Source organism: Lissotriton helveticus, chromosome 5_1 (assembly GCF_964261635.1).
Source record: "Lissotriton helveticus chromosome 5_1, aLisHel1.1, whole genome shotgun sequence".
Taxonomy (NCBI): Eukaryota; Metazoa; Chordata; class Amphibia; order Caudata; family Salamandridae; genus Lissotriton; species Lissotriton helveticus.
The window spans coordinates 765,175,149-765,197,230 of NC_136065.1; the positions used below are offsets into that span (position 1 = coordinate 765,175,149).

Below are 22,082 nucleotides of genomic sequence, written 5' to 3' on the forward strand. Positions count from 1 at the left end.
CCCACGCGTAGTGGACTTTAATAGACCATCTATCAGATGCGCCACTGCCTCAAATGCCTTTACCACGGAGGGCCCCTCCACGGAGAGGTCTAGGCACTCCCCAATCGATTCTTTCCCTCTTTCCATTAGGGATTTATAAAAGACACCCATCAACTTTAGACCATCTGAGTTGTCTACCCTGGTCCATTACCTTCTCGATGCTGCCTGCCACCACCCCTCTCCTTTCTCTTCTGGGGGCAGGTCTATTATCTCGAGAATTAGGGGGTTGTGGTCACTGAATACACTCCACTTAATCTTGACCCCTCTTATCCAGTCCTTAAATAGTCTAGAAACCACAACATAATCTATGACAGAGCTGCACCCTCTGCCCCTAAAGGTTGGGTTTATCAGCTCCTTCCCTTCCGATGACAACCAAATCAATGGTATGTTCAAGGGCGTGGCTTTTCAGGACCCTACCTAATTCAATCCCCTCACTTGTATGCTCAAAATGCGGGCCTTCCTCCACCAGGCAGCGAGACCATTCTTTGTTTATAGGTAATAGGTTAGGGCACAAGTGGCAGTTAAAATCACCAGCTATTACCACAAACGGGGCCACCACCCCCTTCCTCAGAGCTATCTCTGCACTTAGTCTATTATCTAATTCACCTATTACAAATCCATTCCCCTTAGCTGCTACAGCATTATACAAATTAATCAGTATCACATTTAACCCATTTATATGGAGCCCAAGAGCCTGCATATTGTTTGTGGTCCTGTTTAAATTGGTCCACACTCCCTCCTTCTGCAGATCCACACATATAAATAGTTCTCCCATGGCTCTCCCTGACACTGATTTCTGAGCAGGCACAGAAAACGCTTGTGCCCCGCTAAGTGAAAGAGACTGCAATCTACCACCCAAGGTTCCTGCAAACAGATTACCTGGAACCCGGTGATATACTGCCTCTATTCCTGGTTATCAAATTTAGCTGACAAACCAGCTATATTCCACAATACTATTTTAAGCCCCCCCTGAATTTGTCTCTTAGTAGGATGAGGTGTGACAGGGATTTTATCAATTAATCTTTCACCATTTAAACCATCGTTAAACCTAGAGAGGTTGTGTTGGCAGGCTGACCGCTGGGGAAGCAGAAAAGTCTGATCCGACCCCCGTGTATCCTCGCTCCCTATTAGCCTGGCCGAGAGCCCGGAAGAGTATCCTAAAACAGAGGAAGCAACAGTGAGATCAGAGGGACTCCTAGCAGGATACTCCGTTGTTAGGATGACCTACTCTAGTGTTGGTGAGTTCAAGGTGTCACTCTGATGCCTCACCTGGAAGCCCAATCTTAGGTTATCCTCATAGCTAGTGGACGCATTCAATGCGGGGTGAGGAGGTAGGGATGCAACCTGGGGGGTATTAGGGAAACATCACTCTTCCTGTAAGAGGATCTTGGATCACCACAATATAAAGAGAAAGATCGCCATTTCTCTTGGCAAAATTGCATCACAGCAATGAGGTCACAAATCTTGTAGTCGTTGACTTTAATGTGCACATGCACCAAACAAAAAAAAAGCAAGGACAGAATGAAAATCAACAATAAAGTACTCCAGCACAAAGGAACAATGCCTTCAAATTCTGAGGTTAGTTACTGTGGCTAGGAAGAAAAGACTGTCTTTTGTTTTGTGTTTAGGTTGAGCTGGCCCCTTAAAACTGAGGTATTGTATGACCTGGGGAGTTCTTTACAGTGTGAGGGAAGTTCTCAATAAAGAACTCATGATTCTGTGTGACAAAGGGATTATATAACCCACTGGGTCTACTTTGTAGTTGTTGCCCTTAGTTGTTGCTCGTAAGAGGTGTGGGCAATTGTGTGTGTGTGTGGACTTAGGGTCACTCAGTAGGCAAAGTTGGGTTGACTCAAACCCATCGCCCAAAATCAATGATTTATTTGCTTGTGTCAAAGGTGCTCAAGTGTTCTTCAAACTTGAATTGGCTAGTGCCTATCATCAGATAGAGTTGCATCCAGACTCGCAGCCCCTTAATGCTTTTGTTTCTCCTTCGGATGCTTCAATACCATTGAATACTGTTTGGTTTGGCGTCTGTCGCCTCTGTATTTCAAAGAGTGATGCAGAATCTTTTTAGTGGGGTTGAAGATGTATTGGTATTTCAGGATGATGTATAATTCTTGCCAAAAAATACGCAATCTTATGATATTATTCTTCAAAAGGTTCTCAAAATATTTGAGAAACATGGGGTGGTCTTCAAGACTGAGAAGTGTATTTTTTGTGTAGAGAATTAGACTATCTCGGCCATTTGATATCACAAGAAGGAATTAGGCCTAGGAAGGGTCTTATCGAGGATATAGTAAATGCTTCTAAACCAATGGACAAAACTGGTGTTAACACTTACTTGGTCAATGTGAGTACTACTTGTGGTTCATTCCGAATTTTCCACCATTATCCATCCCATTAGCAACTTAATCAAGAAGGGTATCAAGTTTGAGTGGACTAAAGAATGTGGTGCTGCTTTTGATCTAGTCAAATCTAGTTTGAGTAGCAGCAAGGCTCTTATACCTTTTGATCCACACTTGCCTTGCTGTGTCGCTGAGGATCCTAGCAAGGTGGTGTCTTGCTTGCGCCTATCAGATAATACAGAATCTTCCACACCGTAGCCTAAATCCACAAGGCGAAGCAGAGGATGTAACACAAAACAAACAACACCTATAGAAAAGGGTTTTAGTTTACAAAATGCAAGGACTCTCTCTCTTTTGGAATAAGGCTTGGGGTTTTATTTTCCACAATGCTCTCTAACAGAAAGGCTTTCCCTGATGCCAAATGCACAAGATTCAAATGTACAAAGAGATCTATATGTTTATATGCAAGCAATAATAACACACTTGGTAAATATAATGCATGAATAATATTGATGAATAAACAAGCAGCAAATAGAATGGGATAAGACTCAAGCAAATATACTGCATGTCCTACAAGAGATCAGAAAGCTATATCTACATCACATAAGGACTTTGGAGGTGCACCTTGACTCACTCACACCACACAAAGAAAATACAATAAATGATCACGCCACTGGCCAAACATCACAATGGCAATAACCAAAACTCAATACTTCATCTGGTGCAAACATTGGATCTCACCCACTCCTGACTGGGGAGGTTAAACGGCCGTGGTTGAGAGCCTCAGCAACCAGAGTTCCACACTCCGAGGTAGATGCGTCCGTTCCCATTCAGATTCCAAACTCCCAGTTTCTGAGTCTGCAACCATCAGCTTTAAACACACTAGAAAGTTCTGGAAAGACCTCCCCCAGCGCCAGAGGAATCTTACCAGAGCTGGCCAGGTTCCAAGCAAGCACTCCCATTGCAGGAATGCCCCTTCTCCAAATCTCGCATGTTCCAGCCTTTATCTTGACGAAGCTCACAAAGCCTTCCAGAGTACATCAAACAAAAAACAATCCTTGAACGTGAATATCCCAAACAACTTGCAAGCACTGATGTGCACGCAGAAAAGCTGAAGCAAGGCAAACTCAGAATTCAGGATGACATGAGGCCATGTCAAAGCCAATAGGAAGAACTTCATAATTCTCATCAATGTACAACACAATGCAGAACTGTGCACAACTGCTTATAGATTCACATACTTCATCGCTCAATGTACAACATTGAGATGTGTTCATCACTGCCCACAACACTGCACTTCGAGACCAGAAAGTCCATTCCACAACTCTCTCTCCCTTTCACGCTTTCAAATGCACATCCAACTTGTTCTGTTCTTGGCAAGGCTGTCTACTCTGTAACAGCTCCCACTGAAATACTGCTAGATTACAAGAAAGAAACCTGTAAGAGAAACAGGCATATGCAGGACCGTCGTACATTCAGGCTAGGATAAAATAACATACTAAAGTCAGTTAAAATAATGGTAGTCAAAGGTCATCACAGGGTGTCAAACCACAAGAGTGCCTCTAACACTACAAGTGGGATTGGGAGCTATTCTTACGCAAAGTTGTGGTGATAAGGAAAATACATTGGCATTTGTGTCAAGGGTGCTTAGGAGTGCTGAACTCCAGTACTCGGTTATCGAGAAGGAATTGCTGGCTTGTCTGTGGGCGATATTGAAGTATTGTCGTCCATATGTTTAGGGGAAGCATTTCAAATGTCTTACTGATTACAAGCCTTTAGTTGCTATTCTTGGTTCTGAGGCCAGCAAGTGCTGTACTTCTAGGATTATGAGGATGGTTAGCAGGTTGTTGCAGTACCAGTTTGATGTGTTCCACATTTCAGGTGGGAAAAATGGAAGGGCTGATATTCTTTCCTGTTTTCCACAGGGTAAATATGAAAGTGAAGAGATAGATTTCAAGGAGTTGTGTGATGAGGATGCTGAGGACTATTTTGTATCTGCTTTTAATATACTAGAACTTAATGTAGGTTCTGAGGAAGACTAGATGTGTGCTTTGAGAGAAGATACTCTTCTGAAACAAGTGTGCAAGCTAGTCAGAGAGGGCTGGCCCAGAGAGAAGGTGTTGTTTCCTCTTTTGCAACCATATGGCAAGGTTGAGTGTGAAATTTCTCTGGAGGATGCTATCTTACTACGTTCTGATAAATGTATTCCTCTTCATTCGGCAGACAAATTATCCTCAGGAAGACTCATGAAGGGCATTATGGAGCGACACTCATGAAGCATCACATCCAAGAAGCTGTTTTGTGGCCTAATCTGGGTGTGGAGATTAATGAAATGGTAGAGAATCTTTGTGTATATGGAGCTGCAGAAAAGAGCTTTAAGGCGGTTACACCTCCTTTATTACCCATCGAGTGTCCCTCCGGTCCATGGGTCAAGTTAGGGATTGATATGATGGACCCTTTTGAGTCTCTGCCGGGTGGGTGCAAGTTTGTTTTTGTTCTCATGGACTATGCATCTAAATGGCTGGAAATTAAGATGTTCAGGAAAGCCAATGCAGTGAGTGGGGTGGTGTTTTTAAGGGAGGTTTATGTGGGAGAAGGGTTTCCTGAGGTTCTCGTCTCAGACAATGGAACCCAGTTTGTAAGCAATGAGTTGGAAACATTTCTGATTTCATGTGGGGTAAAGCACTTGAGGAGTTCTTTAGATCACCAACAAATAAATGGACTTGTGGAAAGGATGAATTGTGAGGTGGGAGACTGAATGAATTGGGCAGAGCCTGGAAACCATGATGTTGTTAAGTCTTTGGACAGCATGCTGTAATTTTACAGGACAACACCACACTCTGCCACCAAAGTCTCACCTTTTGAGCTTTTAAGAGGAAGAAGGCGAAAACTAGTTCTGGACCTGGATGAATGAGTGGATGGCTTATATCAGGATCTAATGTGGTGAAATGTATAGACATTGTAAAGGAACATATGTTACAGACTCATAATAAACAACAATGTTGGTATGATGGGAAGAAAGGTGCTTAAATTGTTCCTCTGCAGGTGGGTAATCTCGTTCGTGTCAAGTTTCCCATTCATGTCAAGAAAGGGAGGAGTAACTACAGTGCACCTACAGGGTTGTGAAGATCGGTGGTAATGCTGTTCAAGTGGAAGGTGGACATTGGTGGAATCTTGCCAAATTGGCTTGGTAAGAACCAAAGTTGATGGTGTTGTTTACAAGGTCGCCACTGGTAGTAGGCCTTGTCCTAGTAAGGGTGGCAAGATGTCTGGCTCACCCAGAACGAAGATTCTTAAGAGAAACTCTGGGGTTATAGTCACTCTCAAGAGGTTCTGTGAATGATTATGACATTTATTATGTTTTTGTCACTGTCTTGTAGTTTTTTGCTTTTATTTGTTTTTGTCTTATTTTTATGTTCTTTTGTTTGCTGTGTTGCCCAAGAATGAAAGTTATGTAGTACTGGCAGAATGCTTTGGTAACTACATTCTTGGCATTCTATGCTTTTACTTCTAATGTGGTCATAGAAGACGTTGGTACCGATTCACAGAAGTAATCTGAGACAAAATCCTAAACTTACTACTTTTGGTATTCAGAGAAGGCATTTAGTAGTAGTAAAGTTAGAATTTTTAAGTCTGTCCTAAGTCTGTCTTAAGTCTGTCCAAAGTCTGTCCGAAGTCTGTCCTAAGTCTGTCCTAAGTCTGTCCTAAGTCTGTCCTAAGTCTGTCTTAAGTCTGTCTTAAGTCAAACTTAAGACAAAACCCTAACTTTACTACTACTAAATGCCTTCTGTGAATACCAAAAGTAGTAAGTTTAGGATTTTGTCTCAGATTAGTTCTGTGAATCGACCCCGTTGTGCTCGAGGAATTTATGGATTCAAGTGGAGATCTGTTAACTGGGGCACTTACTGTTGGATTGAGTGCTGTATGGACCTGTCAACTGTGAAGCCTCTACAAATAACCTTATGAACCTACCTTGGCTCTGGCGTCTTCACTACACAGCCTGATTAACATAATGAGGTGCAATCCTTTAGGCACAAATGGCTTGCCTTATATCATCCTTGTGTCTTTCAGAATAGGTAGGTGGCAAGAAAGCCAGGGGCCACCACCCAAGCAGAGGGGACAATGAATAAGAAAAATAGGAGCCAGTGGAGAGATGAAGTAAGTATGTTTACAAAGCAGAAGCATCACTCACCTGCACATTTAGCCATAGTGTTTTTGATGCGGCAATCCTTTTGTCTATGGAGAGGTCTAGAGAGGTTTTTTTTTTATTTCTGTATTCAGGTTTCCTACATTCTTTGGATGGTTAGAGTTTTTCCACACAGGAAAGGTTATGACAGACCATCGGAGTTACAACTTTGTCTTCGGTTTGTTCCTAGTCAGGAGGAAACTGATAGCACTTGGCTCCATGTTCTTGAATCACCAATAGCAGCAGTGTCCAATAGTTCTGGGTCCAAAAGGGTATTCAGTTACCTATTGTTCTGACAGTTCAGCAAAAGCCAATTAGAAAGAATGCATTCCATAAATGTTCAAAATCCAGCCTATAACGCTGGTGTACAGTTTCCTACTAAAACTGTTTTCTAGGATGGACACCATTAGCCCTCCTCTACAAATGGATTGCATTAACCACGGGTTAGGTCAGTTGGCCACATCCCCCATCCAGGGGGCTTCTTTGACATGAATCCTTGTGTATTCATGCAGACAGCCTTGTAAATAAAGAACATGCGAGATCGAAGAAATGGGAAAGGACTAATCATATTATTCTATGCGGGTATCATCCATCCTCCTTCTTGCAGTCACAATTCTTATAAATAAATATTTTGAAACATCTAAGGATAACCTTAAAAATAAATGCACTGCTAGCATCCACAAAATTGTTACAGTGTGCACACGCTCTGATTATAATGATCGATATTACAAAAAATATGCATATAATGGTCACAAACATTTCAAACACACAAAATAAACATGGAGAAGTTCCCACCTTCCTCAAGCCTCAGTGTAAATGTATGTGCAGAGGATTGTAGGCATCTGTCTTGGGTACAGTCAATTGACACCCAAAATTGTTAAATGAAGCCCAAAGCCAAGGCCGGTGCAGAAATTCTTATTAGTAAAAAAATCAGAACCTGTAATTCTTAATGACACTGCAGACTACTCCAATCACGATCTCCATTTTGAACAAATGCAGTACCTCCCGAGTAAGGACACTTGCTGAGATTAATTCAGGCATTCCTCCCATCACCTTTTTGTTTTTCTGAGGTTTTGAAGTAGGCTACTAGCTTCTCACTGCAGGCCTAGGAGTCTATTGGATGGTCTCTCTGGGTCCATATTAGACATGCAGCACATTTTCCTTCAATGCCTGGGCAATGAAGGAAAATTTGCTGTATTATGATGAATGCACGATGAATGCACAGCCCCCAGGGCATCCGTGAACTCAGGCTGCCCTGGGGGTAGCGCAGTCATGTGAAAAACGGAGCGGCTGCTTTAAAGCTGCTCTGTGTTATCACAGTGCAGGTGGCAATTAGCCTGTACTTTGAAGTGGGAATAAATATCCCCTTGCAAGCGGGTGCAGTGAGTCACTTCACCCGCCTGCAAGCGCATGTCCGGGGGGTCCACAGACCTACTTTCTCTAGAGAGCTACCATCCGGGTGCACAATGATAGTGCATCACCTTTTAGGTGCAGCACTGTCAGTGAGCCTCCTCAGAGCATCTGTGCCTCTATGCCTGCGTCTGTAATATGGTTCAGAGGAACAGGAATTCCCTCATTTGCTTGGAGCATGCCCCCACGCAAATGAGGGAATGCCCACTAAGTATATCACTGCTGCTTTATGTGTGCCAGTGCTATCAGTATTTCTGAAGGGGACACAAAAGCTTCTGTGGCCCCTTCTGTAATACCAAAGTGCCCCAGGGGCGCTCACAGCAGGTGCAAACACCTGTTGCACCCCAGGGCACTTTTCTAATAAGGCCCCAGAAGAGCACAACATCATCCTAAGGGGTCTTAAAAAAGCAAAAGTACAGGGGAAAATATAGAGACAAAGGAAAAATGATAGGTATGGCCCAGGGTGTAACGAACATTTTTACAGTTGAGACTGCAAATACAACATAAATTTGTTAAAACCAAGCATTGTCTATTGTTGCCCATTCAGAGAGTCAAAAACAAAAACTGCAAACATATAGCCTTAAGGAGTTGCACTATATTCAGCATGTACTTTAATATTGCACAGTGCACCAGATTCTCCTGTACTTACTCGGATATGTTACATACTTGGATCATTAAGAGCTTGCAGCATATCCACCACGTACTGCCTAAAAGGAATCAATAGTATAGTCTTCTCTGACCCATCTCCCTTTTCTTCAGTTTACCATCATGATCATTAAGGGAAGTATGATTTTGCAGACTCTGCCTCCAAATATCTCAGACCTCGTCTGGTCCTCTTGGACTAACAATAGTCAAGTGTGCCCCCTACTATGGACCCCGTTCAAGTTCCTCCTAGGGGTAGACCAAACTCACAGAATTTGACACTGCAGAATTTCTTGGAGTGACAAAAGAACTCAGCTAGATTCGATGGAGTTCCACCAAGGAGTGGAAATAAACATGGTATACTGCTCCTGCTGAGATTTAGCCCCTGTAGAGATTTCTGGGCTGATTTTGCTGCTGCTTGAGTGGAACGCCTGGTTTGGAAATATCTCACTGGATGTCCTCCTAGTGATCACAAATTGCGCCGGGGATTACAGATCTCACTTGTGCTTTCCAACTTCATGTTTCGGCGTGCACGCAACAAACAATTCTGTCACGCAGCGATTGACAGAATTTGGCTGAAACTGCGCGTTACAAGAGTCGGGGGAACTTAATATTTTGCCCAACACAACTACAAAGATATCTTCTTACTCATACCAGAGTGGCAGGATCAAGGCCCCATAGGAAATTCTTCCACATGCTTATCACTCTGCAGAACTGAACTGTTGAATGTTCCATAGCATTTACACACTCGACATACATTCCTCTGCTGGAGCGCATCTTATCCTCTCCTTGCAGGTAAATTTAATCAGTCACATTCGGCCCAGTCACACCAGTTGTCTTCATTCATCTTTCTTTATGGAAACACAGTTTAATGATTCCTACTAGGATCATCTCAATGGTTGTCTATAACCCTACAGAAATAGCACACGTCCTGCAAACACACACTGCGTTCTTCTCACAAACCATATTAAAAGACATTCCTATGCAAGGGTTTGTACAAACAAAGTTATGAGGGAGAACATAAGTGATCTCTAGGCCCTAACTACAGTGACTTTAAATGCAAATTGGTTTTCTGATCTATTGCTTTATAAGGGTTGGACTTCCCTATAGGCCGATCAGGCAGTGTGAGAAGGGCTGGTCTGACAGATCAGTGTGTGGGCCGTTTTTTTGTCTGTTTGTGGGCCAGTTTTATGGTTCAGTGGGCCAGTGTTTACTGTTGCTTTCCATGATGTTACAGCAAATATTGCCTGCATCAAGCACAAATGCATAGTTTCTCATACCTTGCAAAATACCTATGCAACTTGTCTTTAAAAGCTGAAAACTGCACTGGGCCACTTTTATTGCTTTCTGAGTTGCTAATGGGGTGATGGAGCGAGGTGGAGAAACAAAATTTTGTATACCCCTCGTGAAGTAATTTCCTCATAACTGTAACCTTTATTAATTGTGTTGTGTGGAAAATATTAATCAACATAGTGCAGAATGCACACACAAATAAACGTGGGGATACTAATCTGTTTGCATGAAAAACTATAACTGACTAATTTAGTATTGTCGTCATGCTGTCTATTAATGCAAAGCTTTAAATTAATCAAAAGCTGCATAAATGTGCTTTCTGTTCATGTGTTTTGTGGCAAAGACATGGAGATAAGTGAGTATATTATGCATATGTGTTGCTTTTTTTGCTAGGTAACAACTAATAGGGAAACCTTAGTATGGGGGAGGTAAACAGAAGGGCTATATTTCAATAATTAACATTTATTTTTGTTTGTTTCTATGATAGTTCCCATTTTGGCTCGTGAGGCCTACCAAAACATGGAGACTTTCGATTACTGTGACAATGAGAGATAATGCGCACGCGCGGTTAAAGCCGAGAATGAATGCGAGCTGACTGTGCCTGAGCAAAAGAGGTTTAAGGACAACATGGCCCGAGAATACAGATGACTGCCCAGAATTGTGGACATCTCTATTGTATAACCAGGGAATAATGTCTGATATTACAATTTGAGGACGTGACTGTGCCGGATGCTAATAAAGACAAAAGATCCTTTAATTTCTGCTGATGCTGTACAAGCCGGATATTAGAATGATGAGGTGATGCTCATCCACCCCCAAACTGTCCAATCAGAACTCAAGGTTATGCTGATAGTTACTTTTATAGATAGATAAAGTTAGTGAAAAAGGTATAAAAAGTGCTGATTTTCTTTAAGAAAAAAGTCTCTTCCGATTTCCTCCTAAGATGCTGTCGGTATGCTGATTTTCCTGAGATGTAAGACTTTGAATAATTTTCTATTTTCTTTGAATGAGAAATGAGCTTTAGATTAGGTTATTAGTTAGGGAAGTTAGGAGAAAAATTAATTTTGGGAACTATCTGTCTTTTGCTAATACTTGTATTCTGAAATCTAAATAATAATGTCTATTTCCGAACCTCTAAAAAAAAATGAATATAACTATTTGAGATAAAACTCTTACTCTTTAAAAGCTATCTTCGAATAAAGAAATACATAGAGTGATTAAACTGTTTAGACATGCTAAACTTTGTTTTTAATAAAAATTAGATAAATGGAGAATTAAGCTGGTCTTGTATTTTCCTACGCCTAATTTTTTACTAGCAGATTCGTCGACCATAATGGTGGTTTGTCTAAATAAATGTCTTGCTGATAAAAACCATGGTAAAACTCCTTAAAACTGCAGGTGTAAATAGTATAAATATTTAGTTTTAATTTAGACACTCCTCTATGATACAGCAGCTCTCCTTTGAATCTCACCGATCCATGAAGTAAGATGGAAGTGTTTTGTGAGTAGCTCAGTGTTATGGGCCCCACTGATGAGCAGATGTATGATTTGGTGATTCAGGGAAAGGTGAAATGATTTTAGAAATTATTTCCGGAGTAGCGCTGCATCAGGGGTCACTTTTATTTTGGTGATCGCCCCATTTTCTGTCCCTATCCAACCCAACACTATTTAACAGTGGCCACTACTCCCAGAACCAGAGGTCTCTGAATCAGGAGAAAGTGGAAGTAAATCATCTGGATCTAAGCTACTGGTACTCTGAATTAAAGAGCTCCAGTCCACTCCTCTCCATGATAGAGGGAATTTAGAGACTGCATTACAATCAGTAATAGGACATTGAAGGAACGGCAAACATGCAAATTGATATAATCAAGCCATCCTACTAAACTAGAACTGCAATGTGGACTATATAATTGAAATATTAGATGTGCTTAAACTGTGAAACAAAACAAAAATAAAGAGAAATTGTGAATTTGCAGGACTTAAAACAACCAAGCACTTTTCTAAAAAAAAAAAAAGGCAAAATCAAAACCACAACGTCTTCTTACTTGCAGAATTGTTTACAATTTCTAATCCATGATTCTGTTTTCTGTTGCCACATGTTTTCTACACGCCATGCTATGCACTTGCAGAGGCATACTAAAGTATACAGTAATGTTTCACCTGATGATGAAGGGTGAGTTTATCTGCTGCAGAATGTTCTTTTCCCAGTAAACATGCTCCTGTTGATGTGTTTCAACAACGTGTTTCTTCTTAATGCATTTGAGGGCAAAAGTTAGATCTTCATCCTTAAGCTTCACCTGATCACACAAGAGGTGAAGAGAGAAAAACAAGTAACATCAAAAGATGTATTCAGAAAAGACAGCGATTCGGTTTTATAACAAGATAATTTGCTCTTAAGATGAATCGGCAGTCTCACTTGGTTGAAAAATGATTGAATATGGAAAAGGAGATGGAACATGTATTGCAACACGCAGGAGCCAATATGGATTAGTGAAAAATGGATAATGTGCGTGAATCAGATTACAACACATTTATCATGTTTAACTGACCTAGACTAATCTAGTGCTAGGGCATAACAGTAATTGCATATCACAATACAGAGTGATACAATATCATAAGTATGTATAGGCAAGTGTAGATTTACTATTCATAACTCCACATCTCCATATCTTGAAGATTCATATATCATCAAGTTACATATATATCAGTAATGGATAGTCACTCTCATAATATTTTAGTAGTCTGTAATAAGGTCAGGATATTCTTTGATTCTGCACCGTTCTGAATGTACCCAAAATTGTTCTCACCAGCAACATTGTGATGGTACATCAAAAGATGTGGGATGCTGCTCCTGCACGTCATCTACAAAGGATTGATCACACCTTTGCATGAGCTAAAGTCCTGATTCCAAGTGATATGCATGAACAACAATGGTTCCAGGAAAAGGGTTATTGTTTCACAGTCAATAAATATAGATGTGCTAAAGTGAGATGCCTACACAACGAGCTAATCTTATAGTGATTGTTATTATAAGCAACATTCACACATAATAAAGACACAATATAAACAATGCAGTGACGCTTTTGGCATTTGGGAAGGGATTGAATCCTACAATTTTGGCATTTCGGAAAGGATTGGAACCTACAATCTTCCACTTTTATTTATGGACTGCTTTAACAAATTATGACCCCCCTGTGCCATTGTTTGTTTTTCTGTAATACACTATGTACTGTCTAAAGTATTTTGTTTGTGTAATAGGTTGAGAAGTAAGAATTTTAGTACTGCATTGTTTATGTTGTGTCTTTGTTATGTGTGAATTTTGCTTATAATAATAATTCACTATAATTTTGATTCTTTGTGTGGGAACCTTACATTAGTGCATTCATATGCATTGACTGTGAAATAGTTATCCTTTTTCTGGAATGTAGGAAAGTGCTTCTTTTTGCAGGGTTAGGCCCCACATTTGTCTGATGTGATTTCGAACTGTAAGTGCACGGGGTCCCTGATAACCAGGTTCCCAGTGCCAGATCTCTTTCCCAAAACACTGTACCACGATTGACACAACTTCAGCTACCCCTGTAAGTCCCCAGTAAGTGCTACCCCTGGTACCTAGGGCATGGGTACTGAAGAGGGTCCCCTGGGACTGAAGCACTGCTTGTGCCACCCCAGGGACCCCTCACCAAGGGTATGCACTCTACCATTATATGCTGCACGTCTTGGTGCAGGAAAATCCGAAGAGTCGACATGGCACACAGCCCTCTGTGCCAAGCCTCCCAAGCATTTTCATAAGATATGGGCAAGTCACCCAATCTGTAGGCATTTAGCCCTAAGTCAGGGTGCACTATATTCTATGTGTGGGCATAACTGCATGAGCAGATATGCCTCTACAATGTCCAGTCTATTCTAGGATATTGTAAGTGAACACGGAAGCCATAAAACAATCATGAGCTGGATACTTGTCAACACGGGTTCCCTAGCTCCATGATGGCACACTGATTCCTATTTGGTACCAAACATCTTGTCTTAAGGCCAGTGATGAATTTATTAATACATTCACACAGGAGACCCTTTTAGCGGGTCCCCTGAAAGCCTACCAAGCACTGGTGTGGTTATTGACTGGTATTTGTAGGTCGGCCACCATCAGACATGTTTCTGACTTCATGGGGTGAGTGGATAGAGACAAAGCCTGCTCTGGGTGTAGGTACTTCACACCTCCTGCAGGACAGAGTGGCCTTCCTGTATGAAAAACTTCAGAGGCAATGGCACCTTTTAAATCCAACCCAGGTATCTCCAGATAGTAGGAGAGGCCAAGCCCCCTTTCCTGCTCCACCTTTAGCAGGAGGAAAGGCAGGAACATTAGTTAGATGAGTAGAAAGGTTCCACTTACCCTACACCAACCCTAGGACAAGCAATGTGAACCCCTCTCCTAAAAATCCACCATTTTGGAAACATAGAGAAACCTCCAATCAGGTCTAGGATAGTTCTCCTTCCCATTGGAAGGGATCACTAATGGGTGTAGGCACCCTAAAGGCATGGAGCCTATTGGCTACTACCTGTCTCCCCTTGTAACATCGCTAAATTCAATATTTAGGTAGCACCCCAAGACCTGAACTTCAGATTTGATGGACAAGAGAAGACCGTGACAAAGAAGGACCGCTGCACGAGAACTGACGCACTGCTGCAGAAGAAAAAGGCGTCAAACCCTGCCTGCTGGTCCAAGGACTCACAAATCGCTGTTGTGTTGTCTTGAACATTGAAAGGACTCCAAGAACTCTGGAGCACCTCCAGCCTTCAAGAAATTGCCAGGAATCTCCCTTGGACTGAAAGGATCATTCCCCTGCACACCGCAGGCACCGATTCCAGGAAGTCCGGTTTGTCAACTTACAGCTCCCCGACGACATTAACGCAGCACTGAACCAGGAAGAAGTACAAAAGCTCCAGAGGGTCAGATCTGCCTCTCCACCAAGTTTGGAGGCACCAGGACCTACCAGAGCTGCGGCGTACAAATACCCTGGGTATCAGACTCCCAACGGTAAAAAGCAAGAAGACATAGGACACCTCAAGCCCCAGCAGCAAGCACCCACTGAGGGATGTCGAGACACCTGAGACCCACTTTCTAAGAGGCCCAGCTGTCCCGATAACGACTCTCTAAATTGCCTGCTCCTGACTGCAAGGACCTGAAGATGCACAATGCCCGGCTGACCTGTTCGCTTTGCACCCAGCCCACCGTCCTCGGCACAGACAAACCAGCTGTGCTCCTGTGGTCCTCAAGACATTACGACCTCCTCCCTTCAAGGAGACCAACTGGGCTTACCTGTGTGGTGTGTTTTCAAGGGACCCCCTTTGTCTTTCACAACAGTTTACAAGACCCACAGCACTCTGCTCTTCTCCTGCTGCAACTTTGAACCTGGTCCTGACATCGACCTAAAGCAAAAAGGTGAACTTCGCAATAGCATTGCCTGGTTTCATATGCACTTTTTCTACTTTATCCCCATTGTTTTTTATAATTGAGCACAAAAGTGATATATTTTTTGAACTTTTAAAAATGGTAACTCCGAAACTGCTCATTTTAGAACTGTGCTCTTGGTCTTAAAAATAACATATAAATAGATGTTATTTTCATAAATATGTCTCAGATTTATTCTTGAGTGCGTGTCTCAGTGAGTACAACAAATGCTTAGCACTATCCTCTAATGAGCCTAACTGCTCGCCTACACTACCACAAAAAGAGCATTAGAATTATTTGCTTTTAACTCCGCTTCCCTATTAGGGATCCATTGTACTCTCTGAACAGTGCACTTCATTTTAGTACACTATATAGAGAGCCAGCTTCCTACATTTGGTGATACAGCGGTGGGATAGAAGACTTTGCATTTGTTGGAACCATTTTGTCAATCAGTGACCACATGAGTAAATCCAAAGCTGCCTTTAGCTAGTCAATTTCTTGATTTGTCTATTTTTCAAAATTTCTAAAATGAACTGATAGGGCCTTGGTTAAGACTATGAAACAAACTAATTACAAATTTAAAAATCTGTACCTTAGTTAAGACAAAGTATTCAATGTGTAGTTATTTTCTTGTAACTTCAAAAATAGGTCCCAACTTTAGCAAAATAATGCCTGAGACCAGTAACCAGAATCAGGAGCTCGATCTAACCCCTCACATGGACTTGAGCCATGCTCAATGTAGGGCCCCTCTGTATGTAGAGGCTATGGAATCAAACCATGCATAAGTCCTAAGAAAGAATAACTAAGACAACGGATAGCCCAGTCTGAGGATGAGGATAATGTCAATGAAGATGATACTAAGAATGGACATGAGCTAATCCCCTCAGACACAGTTGAGACCCCCTCAGATGAGGACCTAATGCTAGAAATATTGACCAGGAGACTGAATTTCGATGCTCAGCTTCTGGAAATAAAAAAACAAAGGAAAGAGATGGGTCTAGGACCTATCTCTGGTGGCAACATACAAATACAGAGGGGGATGAAGGTTTTTTATGACTCTAAACTTCCCAAAAGGATTGTCCCTAAATATTCAGATGGTAACGACATCACCAAATGGTTCACTACATTTGAGAGAGCCTGTATAGGGAGAGAGGTAGCCAGAGAGAATTGGTCTCCTCTCTTGAGGGAACAATTCTCAGGAAAATGCAGGAATAGACTCCTGACATTGCCTGAAAAAGATGCTGAGTCTTTTATCTCATGAAGGCTATCCTGATTGAGGACTTTAGACTCACCACTGAGGAGTACAGAATACGATTCAGGGAGATATTGGGAAAAAAACATTGTCAGTACTGGGTGGAATTAACACTAGCTGGGTGTTTAACAGGTAGCAGGTGAATAACTTTGAAGGACTTTACAATTTGATTATGAAGGAACTTCTTTTGTCAAATTGTTATAATGACAAGTTGCATCTGGTAGACCAAGGTCCATTTCTCCTCTAGAGTTGGGGAAGAAGGCAGACCACTTGGTCAAACAAGGATGACCAAAACTACCACTGGTGGGGGTAACCAAAAGAAAAGGCCAAAAAGATCCTCAAGTGAAAGATGGCAGCCATAAAACGTAAAACAAAAATGAGTCTTCTTAAAGCTCCCAAAAACCTGCTAAGAAGGATGAGCTCATAAACTCTTCTCAGACCAAGGGTGGGTACCATGGTAAAAGGTGGGATCCCAAGAAGGCTTGGTATTTTGATTGCACAGCAACTTGACACCAAACTGGAAGAACAGCCTCACTGTAAGAACAAAAATAATTCCTCTAGTCCACCTGCAGCAAATGTCTCCATATGAGATTGCAAGGGAGCCCTGACCAAGTCAAGGTGCTCACAGAGGCAGCTCTAGTCTCAGAGGGAGGGATGGATGCAGCTACTCTGGCTGTCTGGCCCAGTAGCCTGGAGAGATACAGACAAGAGCCAAATACCAATGGAATTAGTGTGGAAGCCCTGAGGGACACTGGTACCAGTATCACCATGGTAGCTGAGACACTGGTGTCCCCAAATCAATATCTCCTAGTACAGACCTATACAGTCCACAACACTGACAATCAGGCTAAGGAACATCCATGTGCCTTGGTGACTTTAGATTGGGGGGAGGATTAGTGGCCTCAAAAGGGCAGTGGTGTCTTCTGCTATCCCTGTACAGTGTCTGTTTGGAAATGATTTGAGCCCTTAGCATGGCCTGAGGTGAAGAAAGAAGAAACCCCATGTAGCAATGCTGGGAATACCTGCATGTGTGTGTGTGTAAAAACAAGGGCACAAAGAAGACCTCAAGGTAAAAAGAAGTGCTGCAGCCTGAAATGAAGGACCAACCTTACAAGAGAAATGGCAGGAAGTCTGGGGAGCCAGCTTCAAAACAGACCCCAGATCAAGTCCCCTCTCTTCAGGGAGAAGAGGTATCAGCCCCAGAGTTACTGACCCTAAGGAGCGTGGCTTTTACATGGCGTAGCTCTTAGGACCAGGGGATTCCCTCTAGGGAAGATCTGTGCCAGGGGCAGGGAACCTGCCCTACTCTTGAAATCCTGATACAGCAAGTGGCTGATCAGAAAAAGGGATGTGTCAGTGGTTTCCACATGACCTATTTGCGGCGTTTCTGAGGCAGTGCCCGTTATCTACCGAGCTGTTACCCAAGCTCAAATCACGAGCCGGGGAGGCTACTGGAGCCGGGGAGGAGCTTCCAGTTTGACTTGCATCTGAATAGAGCCCCAGCCGGCCACCAGCACCATTCCACACCACTCTGTACTGCACTAGTACTGCTACAGGCGAGGTAGGGAGATGGGGTGAGATCGTGGATTACTAACTGGCAGAGATGGAGAGGGAGCGAGTGGAGGGATAGCAGAAAGCCGTGCTCTAGTAGAACCTGAACTGAACTTTGAACTTTTGCCCACACTCTAGCCACAGTCCCCTCTTTATCGAGCTTGAACATCAATAATGGTATCTGCACCTGTACCTGTAAGACGGGCAGAGGGGAAGAGACTCATTTGAGAGTGGGAGTGAGGAGGGGCCCCCAATCTGTATTGAATTTGCTCTTGGACCCGTATATACAGGAAAGACAGAGGTGCTGTAGTCCGGTTCTGAAGTGTTACTTTCGAGTGAGAGCCACTGCCCCTGGTGCTGTTTTTTACCTCCATATCTAGCCTGTGAGGAAAGTTGGAGGCTGAGTGAGGAGGGCATAGTGTCCCTCTGTGGTGTACTGCCTAGGCCCCCTGCAGAGACGGCCCAGCTAGGTTTTGGTGATGTTTGCAGGTCGTCCTGGTGCGCTCTGCTCAGCCTCGTTCAGTGTACCTGTATTTGTATTTGTATTTTGTATTGGGATTTGTAAAGCACAGGAATCACCCTTGAAGGGATAGCACTGCGCTATCGTAGCAGGTAAGTCAGATAAGCATTGGCAGACAGGTTTAAGCTCTGAATAATGCTGTTTCCAGGAGTTTCCTGAAGCGGAGTAGATTAGAGCATTTGCGCAGGTCCTCGGGCAAGGTGTTCCAAAATTTTGAGGCTAGATGGACAACGGTTTTGCCTCCTGTTCTAAACTTCTTAAACCGGGGGACCACCAGCAACCCTTTCCCTTCTGATCTTAGATGGTGATTCGGACAGTAGGTTTTGAATTTGTCTGACAGGTAGCTGGGGCTCGCACCATATAATGCTTTATGGGTGAGACAGCAAAGCTTAAAACTAATTCTCTGGCAGATGGGGAGCCAGTGAAGTTGTTGTAGTAATGGTCCTGAAGAGGTGCAAGGTGTTTTTTTTTAGGGCCAGGCAAGCCGACCCACATTTTGTACAATCTGCAGTCTGGTTAGTAGGGACTCATTTGCAGATGCCAGCAGAGAATTACAATAATCTAAGCGGCCAATAATCAACGCCTGAATCAGGGTTCTTCGTACAGAGAGAGGCAGCCATCGGAAAAATCTGTGGAAAAGGCTTAGGGTATGGTAGCAAGTCCCGGCCATAGTCATCACTTGGTCCTTCATGGATAACAATACATCTAAGCGTACACCCAGGTTTTTTGCCACCAAAGTAGGAGTGAGGGCAGAACTCAATGTTGCAGGCCATCACCTAGGGGACCAGAAACTCTGAGCTGACCCAAACAAAAACATTTCTGTCTTGGGACACCTTTAGTTGCATTCAGTGGTTCTTCATCCACTCTGATATAACTAACATGCCCTCAGTAAAATGCTGATCAATAGACTCAGAGTCCTTATCAAAGGACAGGAGCAATTGGGTCTTGTCAGCGTAAGAAAAAGGAGTGAAACCATACTCTCTAATAACCAGGGCCGGACTGGCTACCGGGCAGTTTGGAATGCTGCTGAGCTGGGGGCTGATTTCATTCATGGAGACCTGCGTGTGCCTAACAAATTCGTTTTGCTTTAATTATTTCGATACAAAAGGGGGTGGTGATGGACGGAGCATCTGAACCAATCAAACACTCACACCCAGTCAAAAGATCTGGGTTTGATCGATCACAGTTCTTTAGCCCACTCTGCCACCCCAGTTCAGACATGGCTATATGCAAATCAGTCTGACCCTGTGCCTCATGGGAACAGTCCATCCCGAACTGCCAAGCCATGCCTTCCCTGGACCGGAAACAAGCTTCCGAGGACCGGTTTCTGGCATTCCAGCTGTCTTCAGCCAAACTTGCTTGAATCCAGTGGCAAAGTGAGCAAGGGACTCACGTCTGAGCATACCCTGCCACACTTATGGCGGCCAAAGCGGTACAAAAGGGGGTGGTGATGGACGGAGCATCTGAACAAATCAAACACTCACACCCTGTCAAAATATCTGGGTTTGATCCATCACCGTTCTTTAGCCCACTCTGCCACCCCAGTTCAGACATGGCTATATGCAAATCAGTCTGACCCTGTGCCTCATGGGAACAGCCCAGCCCGAACTGCCAAGCCATGCCTTCCCTGGACCGGAAACAAGCTTCTGAGGACCGGTTTCTGGCATTCCAGCCGTCTTCAGCCCGAATTGCTTGAATCCAGTGGCAAAGTGAGCAAGGGACTCATGTCTGAGCATACCCTGCTACACTTATGGCGGCAAAAGCGGTACAAAAGGGGGTGGTGATGGACGGAGCATCTGAACCAATCAAACACTCACACCCAGTCAAAAGATCTGGATTTGATCCATCACCGCTCTTTAGCCCACTCTGCCACCCCAGTTCAGACATGGCTATATGCAAATCAGTCTGACCCTGTGCCTCATGGGAACAGTCCAGCCCGAACTGCCAAGCCATGTCTTCCCTGGACCGGAAACACGCTTCCGAGGACCGGTTTCTGGCATTCCAGCCGTCTTCAGCCCGACTTGCTTGAATCCAGTGGCGAAGTGAGCAAGGGACTCACGTCTGAGCATACCCTAATTATTTCGAAGCACACGCAGGTCTCCATGAGCGAAATCAGCCCCCACCGCAGTGAAATCAGCCCCCATCTCGGCAGCATTCCAAACTGCCCGGTAGTCAGTCCGGCCCTGCTAATAACCTTGGCAAGGGGGGCCACATAATTTTAAAACAAAGTTGGGCTCAAACAAGAGCCCTGGGGCACCCCCTTAGTAGGTTTCAAGGTTTGGGAACGGATTGGACCCTGGTTAATGGTCTGAGTGCGTTGGTCTAGGAAACTGACAAGCCAATTAAGTGCCTGTCCTTGCAGACCGTCCTCCCTCAGTTGAAAAATCTATTTCTGATGAGAGACCGTGTTGAAGGCTGCTGTCAGGTCCAATAAGACCAGTATCACTGCTTTATTAGCTTCCAATGCCATTTTAATATGATCCGTAACCCCAATAAGGGTTGTCTCGGTGGAGTGGTTGGGTCTAAACCCAGACTGAGAGGATTCAAGAATGGCGTGTTTGTCGAGGTAGTCCATTAACTAAGTGTTAATATAACTCTCTGCCATTTTACTCATCAACTGGAGTAGTGAAATGGGCGGTAATTTGAGAGCACATCAGCAGGCAGTTGGTCTTTCTTCTTAATAGGAAGTACTTTAGCGGACTTCCAGTTAAGAGGCAGAATACTGTTGCTGAAAGAGGTGTTCAGAATCTCAGTGATTGGGGTGGCTAGAAGAGGAGCAAGCAGAGCATATTTATGTGCTGGCAACACATCTAGAGGAGAGCGGGATTTCGCTGTACGGAGCATGGCTCCCATCTGAGACGCCAAGACGCCCGCGGGCATTCGCGCGCTTTACAAATCGACAAATCAAATCAAATCAAATCAAATCAATACCATTAAAACCAACCAGGCCTGTAGCTAAGTCCTTAACCGTTTGAGAACTAGAGTCTGAAGGCTCAGCGTGACAGGAGTTTTGAGGAAATTGATTATAGATCAAAATAATGTTATCCTCCATGCATGTATCTTGCATACTTGTCTAGCCTTCATGCATGTATCTTGCATACATGTCCAGCCTTCCTAAGGTAAAAAGGAGGAGAAGGCACGCTTAGCAAAGGAACTTCGCATGTGTTGGGAATTGAACACGGCACATATCGTCGTCGACCAACTCCATCTAGGCCGTCAGAGATAACGACACAGCAAGGGGTGCGATTGCTGAGAAGGATAGAAAGATATCAGCGGTTGACCGCACCGGTGGTTAAAAAAAAAAAGACCCAGGTGTGTCACGGACTTTAAAGGCTGCAAAACCCAGAGGGTATAAGGGAAATGCTACCAAAAGGGAAATCATGCGGGTGAAAAAG

At 43.4% G+C, this 22,082-nt stretch overlaps 1 protein-coding gene across 2 annotated transcripts in view; it reads right to left on the reverse strand.

Annotated features, from left to right (window-relative positions):
- Nucleotides 1–22,082, reverse strand: part of LOC144753369 (cGMP-dependent protein kinase 2-like) — a 1,794,633-nt gene that overhangs the window by 558,033 nt on the left and 1,214,518 nt on the right. For both annotated transcript variants that reach the window (XM_078641085.1, XM_078641086.1), the window contains one exon: nucleotides 12,079–12,215. In XM_078641085.1, the coding sequence (XP_078497211.1) occupies nucleotides 12,079–12,215 (137 nt within the window). The remainder of the gene's footprint in view (nucleotides 1–12,078; nucleotides 12,216–22,082) is intronic.